This window comes from Mytilus galloprovincialis, chromosome 2 (assembly GCF_965363235.1).
Source record: "Mytilus galloprovincialis chromosome 2, xbMytGall1.hap1.1, whole genome shotgun sequence".
Classification (NCBI taxonomy): Eukaryota; Metazoa; Mollusca; class Bivalvia; order Mytilida; family Mytilidae; genus Mytilus; species Mytilus galloprovincialis.
Genome location: NC_134839.1, coordinates 96,150,649 through 96,164,982, shown reverse-complemented (window position 1 = coordinate 96,164,982; position 14,334 = coordinate 96,150,649). Strand labels below are relative to the sequence as shown.

At 32.1% G+C, this 14,334-nt stretch overlaps 1 protein-coding gene across 1 annotated transcript; it reads left to right on the top strand.

The window, feature by feature from the left end:
- The first annotated feature begins 2,083 nt into the window (after window positions 1-2,083).
- Window positions 2,084-5,598, top strand: LOC143064993 (cytochrome c-like). The gene is made up of 3 exons (XM_076238249.1): window positions 2,084-2,214; window positions 4,468-4,649; window positions 5,255-5,598. Coding segments are annotated over exons 1-3 (333 nt in total). The 5' UTR covers window positions 2,084-2,212; the 3' UTR covers window positions 5,404-5,598.
- The last annotated feature ends 8,736 nt before the right edge of the window (window positions 5,599-14,334 follow it).

Here is a 14,334-nt window from a genome sequence, read left to right as displayed (position 1 = left end):
CAATAAGGTTGACGCCCATCTTTTGAGTGTTTTATTTTTACCTTTGGCAATATTGCTTGATTTTTTCTGGGTTTGCCTGCATTTTGTCGAAAGAGAACAATGGTATTCGGGAGTATCTATCTTCTTCGAAAGGTTAAATCACTGATTCCAGAGTTATTCCTGATTTAGAGAGAGATTATCATCAGCATAGTTATATAATTCACAGTGTTTGACAAAAAGAAAGATGTTATGTGTAGATACATTGAATAATACGTGGTCTAAATATATTCTTGGTTTAAACAAATAGTCCAGTAATATATTAGCTGTGATGTCAGAGCTTGATAGATTTCCTATTTATGTTCCTATCATTGCCTTGATTTTGTCAATGTTAAAATATTGTCATGGACTGGGAGGTTTGAAAGAATGATTATTATTTGATGCATTCATATGTTGTAAACAATTACATATTTCTAGACTAATTTAAATACATGGTACTCTAGTATAGATTATATTCAGAGATATATTGAATATGCCTAATTTTGACCAATCAATTGGTTATTTATGTCAGTATGTTGAAAATAAACTATGTGAAAGTTATCTAACATTTTGGAATAGACTGAAGTATCAAACAATTAACTCGGAAAAGGGGAAGATTGGTACTTATTTTTCTATAAAAAAAAATGTTTTAAAAATGAAATTTTTTTTAAAAAAAGACAAGAATAAGCGCTCACTCTTTTAAAACTGAAACAGACAGATATTCAAAAAAACATATAGAAAAATCTTAGCGTCTTAGTTCAAATTGCTCGCTTGGTACAGTTGAAGATGAGCTTCATTTTTTGTTCGATTTTTCCAATACATTTCTAATAATTGTTATTATTTTAAAAATTTAAACAAATCTTCTAAATTTTTATGGCTTTTCAGTGACCCAATTAAGAAAATGTAACTCTTATGGAAAAACTGGGCTGTTATATTTGTGTCTGTTTTGAATTTAGGAGATCAGGTATTAATACTGACACTAAGTCAAGTAAATGATTTGAGAATGAATGCATGTAATGTATTTATTTTTTTTATTCACAATATCATATGTTTTTTTTTTTGCTCTGATTCTGACCAATGCTAATATACTAAACCAGAGACATATATCTACAAGTCTCTGACTAAACATATATTAACATGCGACTATTATTGTTGTTGTTACCAATTATGTAAGTCAATTGTATCTGATTTCATGACTTTATGGGCCCAGTAATTTTTGGAAATAAAAATATTCTATTTTAAACAAAAAACATCAAAGATTCTATTCTCATGATAGATCATGGACCCTGAACGGGACTATGACACCTTTATAGATATCTTGCATGATTTGACTGATACTTTGAGTAGTCTTTGACTTATGTTTGCACACTGTTTTCTTGTCGCAAGATAACATTTTAGCATTTCAAGAGCAGATGGACTAAGCCATATTTTTCCAATATACTGGCAAAGAACTGATCAGAACTGGCGGTAGACTCATGTCGGAACTCGGACAGTCATAAGCTTTACCGTCAGATCCATCACGCCGCCGTTTTGACTTTATAAGTTATCAGAAATAATCAGTATCAAATAATTCCATCGTTATAATTTGTATAGAATTTATTTTTTGTTCAATCCCCTTTTCAACTATCGGGTGTTTGAACTTAAAAATCATGACGCAATATGACGTGTCTGCAGGCAAAATTGTGTTGATGGCATGTTACGTATTCGGACATTATGAAACGGTATTTGGATGTTACGAAACAAGTTACAACTCTTGTTAATAACGATTCCATTTATTTTTTAAACGGCAGCATTGACATTGTTTGTTTTAAATATAGCATAAAAAAAACAATAGGATTTATTTTTCGTCGTTTTTGTATATCTCGTTTGTACGAGAGAAAAATTGAAAGGCAGGTCTATTTTGTACTAAGGGGATAAACAGCTTCAAAACTTGTAAAGATTTTTATTTTGCTTTATTACACATCCGACTATTTTTTTAATACTTCATGTCAAAATATGTGGCCTAATTTTTTGTTTTAATATAGGTTTTTTGAAGTAAGTAATTCTAGATTTTAATGATTTTCAACAGGTATTCGAGTCGGTATTCCCCTCCATTTTTGGCATCGCCTGTGACCTTCAACAAATTGTGACGTATGAGGTCATCCTTTTACAACCGGCATTGAATCAGAAGTCCAAGTCGTAGACAACAGCAAAGAAAATGTAAGTATTAGCGTTACTATATGTAGTTTTCAGTTTATATACTTCTTTGGAAACTTATTGATATTCATTAATCTTATATGTGTACTCATAAAAAGTTCTTCCATTCAATATATTTGTAACAACTTAATTTGAAGTATGACATTTCAAGGACATGTCCTGCGATTTAAAAAAATAAAATTGCATGTTAAGTAGAAGCACGTAGCACTCATCATGCGACTCGTGTAACTTATGTTCGGCGAATGTTAAAACAACAGCTTATATATAAGAGGATAAACAAACAACTGTGACTAAAGTTCCAGAGAATTTCCTTTGAACATCACTGTCATGACATGCATAAAGATTCATTCATTCACAAGTGTTAGGATTACAATTTACATACATGTAATGTAATGAGTTCAGATTCAAAATTCAATTAAAATTTACATTCAGAAAATATTGTATGATTACCAATGAGATCATCACTGTCATGACAAGTGCTAATAATTACATAATGATGTAAGATTCAAAATTCAATTTAATTAATAAAAAATAACATCCAAGAATTGAATGCCTGTTTTTGTAACTTCATTAGGGTGTAAAAGCGTTGACCGAAGTACATTTTGTATGAAGCGTTTTGCGCTTCATTCTAAAATTGTGTGCACGGTCAATGCTCATAAATTATTAAGAAAATGTGTTATGATTGCCATTTTATAATACTAATACTAGACAACAGGACTCTCCAATACAAATTTAAACTAAATGACTTTATAGTCTATAGATCTTTATACAGCCTTTGTCCAAGAGCAAAAATCCATACTGGTTAGCAAGCTTTATAAGTCCTGGATAGGACAAAGTTAAACAATTCAAATGATAAAATGTAACATCATGTTCAAAACAATAAATAAAATATATAATATACAGTACAGTAACTAATGACTACCACTGAATAAAGTATGCTCATGTCTTGGGACTGCACATAAGCTACTGAATGTGGCCTGGTAAATCATGTAATTATGTTTGTTGGTGCCAAGCGAACCCCAGAACATGGAACAATATGTAACATACAACGTAAGACAAACTATAAAAATCTTACAAATATGGCTCAGCCTATATTTACATGTACATGTAGGCTGAATACAATTGAATAGCCTGACCAGTTAATGCCTGTAACATGTTTACATACCTTTTAAACTGACAAGACTTAAGTTTCATGCATAGTGTTTCACAGCACATCCAGTCATGGTTAACTTATGTCTGATATTTACTTCATCATTACTGAACTCAGCAAAATTTGAGGTTTGACTACGGTAGTCATAAAATGTAAAAAAAATATGGTATGACTGCCAATGAGACGAATCTCCACAATAGATCAAATGGCACAGAAATTAACAACTACAGGTCATATGGCCTTGAACAATGAGCATAAATTTTTGTAGTGACCTTTAAAGGGCCCGAAATGTCAATGTACAACAATTCAAATGAGAAAGGCCTAATTTACATACAAAAAATGAACAGAAAACAATTATGTAACCCATAAACAAACGACAACCACTAAACTACAGGCTCCTGGCTTGGGACAGGCACATACAAACAGAATAATGCGGCTGGGTTAAATAAGTACACCCAGTGATATTGTTTGCCTTAAATTATGGGAGAATAAAGGCTTTTTCCCCTGGAGAAAAATCCCAATTTGAAAAAAAAATGGCTTAAAATTATTCCCAAAATGACAATTTTTACCCAAACAGTGCAGTCTCAGTAGTAATTGTGCATGAATACAAAATGAAAAACACTCATTTAAACAATTTTCTTTCCTAAAATGACTATATGTGCACATTTGAGGGTCTATTTATGTATCATCACTCACAAAATGGAGACTTATTTTAAAGCAGGGTTTGAATCTTGAAAATGGGTCTGTAAATTAAAGTTTCAGTCAAATTCATGGTTTATTTTAAATTTCCCAATTTGATGAAAATGACGCATATTTTCCCAATAAAAAAGGGTAGAGGTAGTTTTGAAAAAAGCCAACAATATCACTGACACCAAGAGAACCATACTTTTCAAAAGAATCTTCAATTGTGAATTGTTTTCCATTTATTGCCAATACTTTTGAAAGTTTGGTTATTTAATCTGTTCCAACTAAAACAGGAGAGGTGTCTTAGGAATATTTGGATAGAGAAGACTTGATTAGACTTTCTTGCATTTATTTATCTTACTCATAGAATTTACGTACTGAGCTTGAGGTGAATTCTATTTTTATTTTATTTTTACTTTCAGGGCAGACATACCAGCAGGAGATGCAGAAAAGGGAAAGAAAATCTTTGTACAGAAATGTAAACAGTGCCATACAATAGAAAAGGGTGGAAAGCACAAAGTTGGACCAAATTTACATGGACTGATTGGCAGGAAAACTGGACAAGCACCTGGATTTCCTTACACAGATGCCAACAAATCAAAAGGTATTTATACTGTGATACCACTTGTGGTTCAGACATAAATTTAGTATTCCCATACATATTAAAGGCATGACATGACAATCTGTGAAAGATCATATCGTGGGGAACATGTGTACTAAGTTTCAAGTTGATTGGACTTCAACTTCTTCAAAAACTACCTTGACCAAAAACTTTAACCTGAAGCGAACGGACGCACAGACGGACGAACGAATGAACGGACAAATGGAGGCACAGACCAGAAAACATAATGCCCCTCTACTATCGTAGGTGGGGCATAAAAACAATGAAAAATCCAAACTCTTTACTTTGACAGGCACATTCACAATGTGGCAGGGTTAAACGTGTTAGTGAGTGCTCAACCAACTTTATAACAAAGAATAGGTGTGTAACAGACTAAATAAAGCTAAAAGCACAATATAAGAAAGCTTTGTAAAATTCATTTGAAAAATCTTGACTCATTAGACTGACACAAAGCACATAAAACAACTAACAAAAAGAACGAAAAATATCAACTGAAAATTTTAAGAACAATTAGAATGATCATTTAATTATAATTATCCTTTAAATGATAAAATTTTATGTGCTCATGATTTTTATTTTTTTTTCAGGAATCACATGGGCAAAAGACACATTGTTTATCTACCTGGAAAACCCAAAAAAATACATCCCAGGAACCAAGATGATATTTGCTGGATTAAAGAAACCACAAGAACGAGCTCATCTTATAGCATACATTGAGTCAGAAAGCAAGGATTGATTATACTCATTTTAGGATTTTTTAAAACATTTATTTATGGATTCTTAACATGTACATCCAAACATCATTAACTCTGTGTGTCTGGTTTACACATTGATAAACAGTCGTATTTTGTTGATCAGTAGCATTGTTTTTAAAGTTTTTAAAACACCATATGGTTGAATATTGAGTTTTTAATAAAGTATTTGATGCCAGCCTATGATGTTTTTAATTTTGAATATGAGAATCGTTATCAGTAGCAAAGCCATTTCAAGCATGACTGGATTTTCCAATAAAATGAATGTGAAAACAGCTATTCTTATACGACCGCAAAAATTGAAAATGTTTTGGTCGTATATTGGTATGACGTTGGCGTCGTTGTCGTCCGAAGACATTTTGTTTTCACACTATAACTTTAGTATAAGTAAATAGAAATCTATGAAATTTATACACAAGGTTTATGACCATAAAAGGAAGGTTGGGATTGATTTTGGGAGTTTTGGTCCCAACAGTTTAGGAATTAGGGGCCAAAAAGGGCCCAAATAAACATTTTTCTTGGTTTTCGCACAATAATTTTAGTATAAGTAAAGAGAAATCTATGAAATTTTAACATAAGGTTTATGACCACAAAAGGAAGATTGGGATTGATTTTGGGAGTTGTTGTCCCAACAGTTTAGGAATATGGGCCCAGTTTTCAAGTTGGTCCAAATCAGGGTCCAAAATTAAACTTTGTTTGATTTCAACAAAATTTGAATATATGGGGTTCTTCAATATGCTGAATCTAACTATGTATTTAGATTTTTAATATTTGGGCCCGGTTATCAAATTGGTCCACATTGAGGTCTTAAAAGGTCTAAAATTGAACATTATTTGATTTCATCAAAAATTGAATTCTTTCTATGATATGCTGAATCTAACCATGTATTTAGATTTTGGATATTGGACCATAATAGGTAAATGTCCAATTTAAAAAATTTAAGTTTTTAAGTTTAAGTTCTTAGACCACATTCATTCTGTGTCAGAAACCTATGTTGTATCAACTATTTAATCACAATCCAAATTCAGAGCTGTATTAAGCTTAAATGTTGTGTCCATACTTGCCCCAACTGTTCAGGGTTTATCCTCTGCGGTCATATAAAGCTGCGCCCTGCGGAGCATCTGGTTTATGATTTAATGTAGTACAATACAAAGAGATTGAAGACACCATATGGATAATTAAACATAGTTGAATAAAAGTAATACCACTCCCTTTAGCACTTTTAGAAAACTCCAGACTGAACAACCCTAGACCCACCAAAAACCTTGGGTGATATCACCAATGTTCAGGGTGCAGATCAATGTCTACATGAGTTGCCCATGGCAGGTACAAAACAGAAGAAATGGATTAGATTTTCCAAATGTTTTATGTGGTGCAATAAAAACAATAAAACTTTGTGTTTCCTTTAAGCATGTGCTTATCTTCAACTAACATATGACTTAAAACCTACATCATACCACATAATATCCAATAAAATTAAGACTAGACAAAAAAATATCATAGGCATTAATATGAACCCATTAAAATACATTTCAAATTATTTGACATAGTATTCCTTACCCATGTTACCCAACATGAAGCTACGATGTACATACTAGCAGTCCGTGGTATGCACATCTAACTCTGAAAAACTACTAGTTATTGTCTTCTGTGAAGAAGGTTGCAGAATGCTGGAAAGGGATTATAAACAGGTGGTGTCAATGACTCAATGGCATAAACTATTGGTTTAAAGCTTAATATTTCAAGAGGAAGTAGATGTGGATGCTTCAAACCTCTTATTCAGATGTTTTATGTTGCATAGTTTCTGCCCTCATAATTCAATTGTCTTTGACATCATTTTAATTAGTTGGTCACTACTTGAAATAAATTTTGAATTTCTCTCTTATATTAAGTAATAGGATGACTATTGTTAATATTGGTTCCTTGCAGTCTTCATGTCTGTCTGACATGATTCACCTGATACAGCCTCATTGCATGGTTCAGTGATCAAAATTAATTTGATGTCTCCTTATCTTGGATACTATAAGCGATATGTCGTCTATATTTGGTGTATTGAATGATTGTAGGATGAACTGGTTTCATCTTACCTTGACCTCATTTTCATTGTTCAATATTTTTTTTTCTCATTTGGTCTTATTTGTCAGAAAATATAAGCTATAGGTTAACTTTATTTTGTGTATACATTGATTGAATTATGTAAGTGTCGGTTTTGCAGGATTCATCAGGCCTTGACCTTAATTTCATGTTTCATTTGTAAATGTCAGGGATTCATTGTTTTGTTTGATTATCAATCACTATAAGCAATAGGTCAACTATATTTGGGGTATAGGAAGATTGTTAGTACTTTTGGGTCTGGCAAGTTAAGCTGACCTTGACCTCCTTTTCATAGTTCATCGGTCAATGTCCAGTTTTCAAAACTTTGTCTGTTATTCAGATAATTTCTGCAGTGGGTCAACTATAATTGGTGTAAAGAATAATTGCATGGTGTATATGTTGTCAGCAAGGTTTATCCAACCTTCACCTCATTTTCATGGTTCCTTGGTCAATGTTCAATTTTAATATCAGGTCTATCTCTCTGTTGCATAAGCAATACTATTAAGTTAACTATATTTTATAGTGTATGGTACTATTGTCAAGTGTATGTTTGACTAGCAGAGTACATCTGACCTTAACCTCATTTACATTGATCATGTTGAATATATTTTAAACTGATAGTAAACCTTTTAGTATTACACCCAAATAACATAAATTCAATCATGATAATTAAAGCAGGCAAGACAACTCATTGTGTGCACTCTTGTATGGAATTAGCTATAAATAAAAATATGAGGTGTTGACAGGCAAAAGAGGGGAAAGATACCAGAGGGACAGTCAAACTCATAGATAAAAAAAAAAGAGGGGAAAGATACCAGAGGGACAGTCAAACTCATAGATAAAAAAAAAGAGGGGAAAGATACCAGAGGGACAGTCAAACTCATAGATAAAAAAAAGAGGGGAAAGATACCAGAGGGACAGTCAAACTCATAGATAAAAAAAAAAGAGGGGAAAGATACCAGAGGGACAGTCAAACTCATAGATAAAAAAAAAGAGGGGAAAGATACCAGAGGGACAGTCAAACTCATAGATAAAAAAAAAAGAGGGGAAAGATACCAGAGGGACAGTCAAACTCATAGATAAAAAAAAGAGGGGAAAGATACCAGAGGGACAGTCAAACTCATAGATAAAAAAAAAACAAAAAAAAAAACGCCATGGCTAAAATAGAAAAAGACACACAGACAAATAATAGTACACTAGACACAACAGATAAAGACAAAGCAACAAGAACCCCAACAAAAAATGGGGGTGATCTCAGGTACTCTGGAAGGATAAGCAGATCCTGCTCCACATGAGGCACGTTATGTTGCTCATGTTATTACAAATCCTGTAAATAATTTGTTAGGTCACATTTGTGAAAAGGGAAGGGGATTGTAGTTACGACATAAGGAACAGTTGAATGGCACAAAGAATGATATCCACATTTTGAACTGTATGCAGTTACATTTATCTGACAGATATGTTTTTTTTAAATTCATAAATTCTTATTTTCAAAAATAACAAGCTGATAAAATGCCATGATGGCTAGTTTGAAAGTTATTGATATAACCATCTACAACTGAGGTCTTAACTAAACTTTCTATTTCATTATTTATGTATTTATCTTAAAATAAAATAAATTGCTTCGCCGAGCACAGTTGGATACGATAGCAGAGGTCCAACCCTGTGCATTTGGGGAAAAAATGGACACAACATTCCCACTTGATACAGGTCTAAATTTGGATTGTAATTAAATATTTGACACATAATAGATATCTGACAGAGAATAACTGTGGTCAAAGAACTTAGAATTGGTTATGATTAGAATTTATATTCAATATTTTGTTTTTGTGCATAACACTAGTCTATGCTGTTGCCAATTAACATCCCCCCCCCCCCAAAAAAAAAAAAAAATTGAAGAAATTTTCTTTTTTATTTCTGAAATCTGAAATGAGAAAAAATTTGTCCCCCATTTTTTTTCTCCCCCCCTTCCTTTTTCCAAAAAAAATAACACAATAATTAGCCTCAATCTAATTCAGTGATGGTGTCACTTAGCTAGATCATGTTTTTTCAGCTTCTTCATTAATTAAAGTTTATGAGGCATTAATCAACAAAGCTGGCATAAACCAACCAGGTGCTCCGCAGGGCGCAGCTTTATACGACCGCAGAGGTCGAACCCTGAACAGTTGGGGCAAGTATGGACAAAACATTCAAGCGTGATACAGCTCTGAATTTGGATTGTGATCAAATTTTTGACATTACATGGTTTTTTTTTACACAAAACAAATGTCAAGATTTTACAAATCAATTAAAGATTTCTTCTTCAAACTTTTTAAATCTAAAATTAAATAGTTGACACAGCATAGGTTTCTGACACAGAATGAATGTGGTCTAATGAACTTAAAAGGTTTTTTTTTGCCTTTGAGCAATTCACTATGCTGTTGAATATTAATCCTTTCAAAAAAATGTTTGAAGAAATTTTCTTTTTATTTATGAAATCTGAAATGAGAAAAATTAACCCCCCCCCCCTTTTTTTTCACATCCCCGCTTCCCTTTTTCCAAAACTGATATCAATTCAAATTTCTAATGGAGTTTGCAACAATAACTACTCTTTTAAATACATCATAAAATATTAAAATGTAAAATAAAGTGCTTGTTATCACTGAATGGTAAAGATTGGTTGGTAGTAAAAGTGAATATACATTGTTTATTGTATAAAACAATAAAAAAAACTTCATCAGCAACATTTTATAGTGGCAAATTTCCAATGAAGTTATTTACATAAAGTTATTGGCAAATAAAAATAGAAAATGACATCATAGTCATGTCTGGCAAATGTCCAACATACATTATCTAAAAACATTTTAGATAAGATAAGGAAAAAAAGCTTCATCAGCAACATTTTATATTGGCAAATTTCCAATGAAGTTATTTACATAAAGTTATTGGCAAATAAAAATAGAAAATGACATCATAGTCATGTCTGGCAAATTTCCAACATATATTATCAACTACTATTCTATACAAAGAAAGATAACTCCAATTGAAAATTAATTGCTATTGCACAATATTGTGCAATTAGATATTTCTTGCTATTGTGCAATACTGTGCAATTGAAAATTTCTTGCTATTGCACAATACTTGATATGGAATCCTGATTTGGACCAACTTGAAAACTGGGCCCATAATCAAAAATCAAAGTACATATTTAGATAAAGCATATCAAATAAGCCCAAGAATTTAATTTTTGTTAAAATCAAACTTAGTTTAATTTTGGACCCTTTGGACCTTAATGTAGACCAATTTGAAAACTGGACCAAAAATTAAGAATCTACATACACAGTTAGATTTGGCATATCAAAGAACCCATTTATTCAATTTTTGATCAAATCAAACAAAGTTTAATTTTGGACCCCCATTTGGACCAACTTGAAAACTAGGCCAATAATTAAAAATCTAAGTACATTTTTAAATTCAGCATATCAAAGAACCCCAAGGATTCAATTTTTGTTAAAATCAAACTAAGTTTAATTTTGGACCCTTTGGACCTTAATGTAGACCAATTTGAAAACGGGACCAAAAATTAAGAATCTACATACATAGTTAGATTCGGCATATCAAAGAACCCCAATTATTCAATTTTTGATGAAATCACACAAAGTTCAATTTTGGACCCTTTGGGCCCTTTATTCCTAAACTGTTAGGACCAAAACTCCCAAAATCAAACCCAACCTTCCTTTAGTGGTCATAAACCTTGTGTTAAAATTTCATTGATTTCTATTTACTTATACTAAAGTTATTGTGCGAAAACCAAGAATAATGTTTATTTGGGCCCTTTTTTGGCCCTTAATTCCTAAACAGTTGGAACCAAAACTCCCAAAATCAATCCCAACCTTTCTTTTGTGGTCATAAACCTTGTGTCAAAATTTCATAGATTTCTATTCACTTAAACTAAAGTTATAGTGCGAAAACCAAGAAAATGCTTATTTGGGCCCTTTTTGGCCCCTAATTCCTAAAATGTTGGGACCAAAACTCCCAAAATCAATCCCAACCTTCCTTTTGTGGTCATAAACCTTGTGTTAAAATTTCATTGATTTCTATTCACTTTTACTAAAGTTAGAGTGCGAAAACTAAAAGTATTCGGACGACGACGACGACGCCGACGCAGACGACGACGCCAACGTGATAGCAATATACGACCAAAAAATTAAAATTTTTGCGGTCGTATAAAAATGGTGAATGAATCGATCATCGCGCGCTTACCACAGCGCTATCAAAAAATCCTGGGGAGAACACTGAAGTCATATGAAACGAGTGACCAGTGTAAAATATGTTATTCCAATTCTTGAACCAATGACTAACGATTATAAACTTAGTCTTCTGTGCACGATTTTATCATTTTTTTCACATAAATTTCGTATAGTCATCAATTTTTTTTTCAATTGGTCAGTGTTGTTGTAAAAATATGGCAGGTAATTAAAGTTCATGTTTTGAAGCCGAAATTTAACGATTGTCACCTGCTTGTCAACAATCAACAAACCAGATGCTCCGCAGGGTGTAGCTTTATACGACCGCAGAGGTTGAACCCTGAACGGTTGGGGCAAGTATGGACACAACATTCAAGCTGGATTCAGCTCTAAATTTGGATTGTGATTAAATAGTTGACACAGCATAGGTTTCTGACACAGAATGAATGTGTTCTAATGAACTTAAAATTTTTGTTTTCTCTTAGAGCAATTCACTATGCTGTTGAATATTAATCCTCTCAAAAAAATGTTTGAAGAAATTTTCTTTTTTATTTATGAAATTTCAAATGAGAAAAATTGAACCCAATTTTTTTAATCACATCCCCCTTTCCCTTATTCCAAAACTAATCTCAATTAAAATTTCTAATGGAGTTTGCAACAATAACTACTCATTTAAATACATCATAAAATATTAAGATGTAAAAAAACTGCTTGTTATCACTGAATGGTAAAGATTATTTTAATTTATCAGTTGGTAGTAAAAAGTGAATATACATTGTATATTGTATATAACAAAGATTTAAGTTGATTCTGGACAAAGAAAGATCAGTTGGTAGTAAAAAGTGAATATACATTGTATAGTGTATATAACAAAGATTTAAGTTGATTCTGGACAAAGAAAGATAACTCCAATTAAAAAAAAATCTTGCTATTGCACAATATTTTGCAATTAGATATTTCTTGCTTACTATTCTGGACAAAGAAAGATAACTCTAATTAAAAAAAAATTTGCTATTTCACAATATTGTGCAATTAGATATTTCTTGCCATTGCGCAATACTGTGCAATTGAAAAGACTTGCTATTGCACAATACTTAATATAATAATTTTAGATCCTGATTTGGACCAACTTGAAAACTGGGCCCATAATAAAAAATCTAAGTACATTTTTGGATTCAGCATATCAAAGAACCCCAAGATTTCAATTTTTGTTAAAATCAGACTAAGTTTAATTTTGGACCCTTTGGACTTTAGTGTAGACCAATTTGAAAACAGGACCAAAAATGAAGAATCTACATACACAGTTAGATTTGGTATATCAAAGAACCCCATTTATTCAATTTTTGATGAAATCAAACAAAGTTTAATTTTGGACCCCGATTTGGACCAACTTGAAAACTGGGCCAATAATCAAGAATCTAAGTACATTTTTAGATTCAGCATATCAAAGAACCTAACTGATTCATTTTTTGTCAAAATCAAACTAAGTTTAATTTTGGACCCTTTGGACCTTAATGTAGACCAATTTGAAAACGGGACCAAAAGTTAAGAATCTACATACACAGTCATGACAGTTAGATTCGGCATATCAAAGAACCCCAATTATTCAATTTTGATGAAATCAAACAAAGTTTAATTTTGAACCCTTTGGGCCCCTTATTCTGTTGGGACCAAAACTCCCAAAATCAATACCAACCTTCCTTTTATGGTCATAAACCTTGTGTTTAAATTTCATAGATTTCTATTTCCTTATACTAACGTTATGGTGCGAAAACCAAGAAAAATGCTTATTTTGGTCCCTTTTTGGCCCCTAATTCCTAAACTGTTGGGACCTAAACTCCCAAAATCAATACCAACCTTCCTTTTGTAGTCATTAACATTGTATTTAAATTTCATTGATTTCTATTTACTTAAACTAAAGTTATTCTGCAAAAACCAAGAATAATGCTTATTTGGGCCCTTTTTTGGCCCCTAATTCCTAAACTGTTGAAACCAAAACTCCCAAAATCAATCCCAACCGTTCTTTTGTGGTCATAAACCTTGTGTCAAAATTTCATAGATTTCTATTAACTTAAACTAAAGTTATAGTGCGAAAACCAAGAAAATGCTTATTTGGGCCCTTTTTGGTCCTTAATTCCTAAAATGTTGGGACCAAAACTCCCAAAATCAATACCAACCTTCCTTTTGTGGTCATAAACCTTGTGTTAAAATTTCATCGATTTCCATTCACTTTTACTAAAGTTAGAGTGCGAAAACTAAAAGTATTCGGACGACGACGACGACGCCGACGCCAACGTGATAGCAATATACGACGAAAAATTTTTCAAATTTTGCGGTCGTATAAAAATCTAAGTACATTTTTGGATTCAGCATATCAAAGAACTTCAAGATTTCAATTTTTGTTAAAATCAGACTAAGTTTAATTTTGGACCCTTTGGACTTTAGTGTAGACCAATTTGAAAACAGGACCAAAAATGAAGAATCTACATACACAGTTAGATTTGGTATATCAAAGAACCCCATTTATTCAATTTTTGATGAAATCAAACAAAGTTTAATTTTGGACCCCGATTTGGACCAACTTGAAAACTGGGC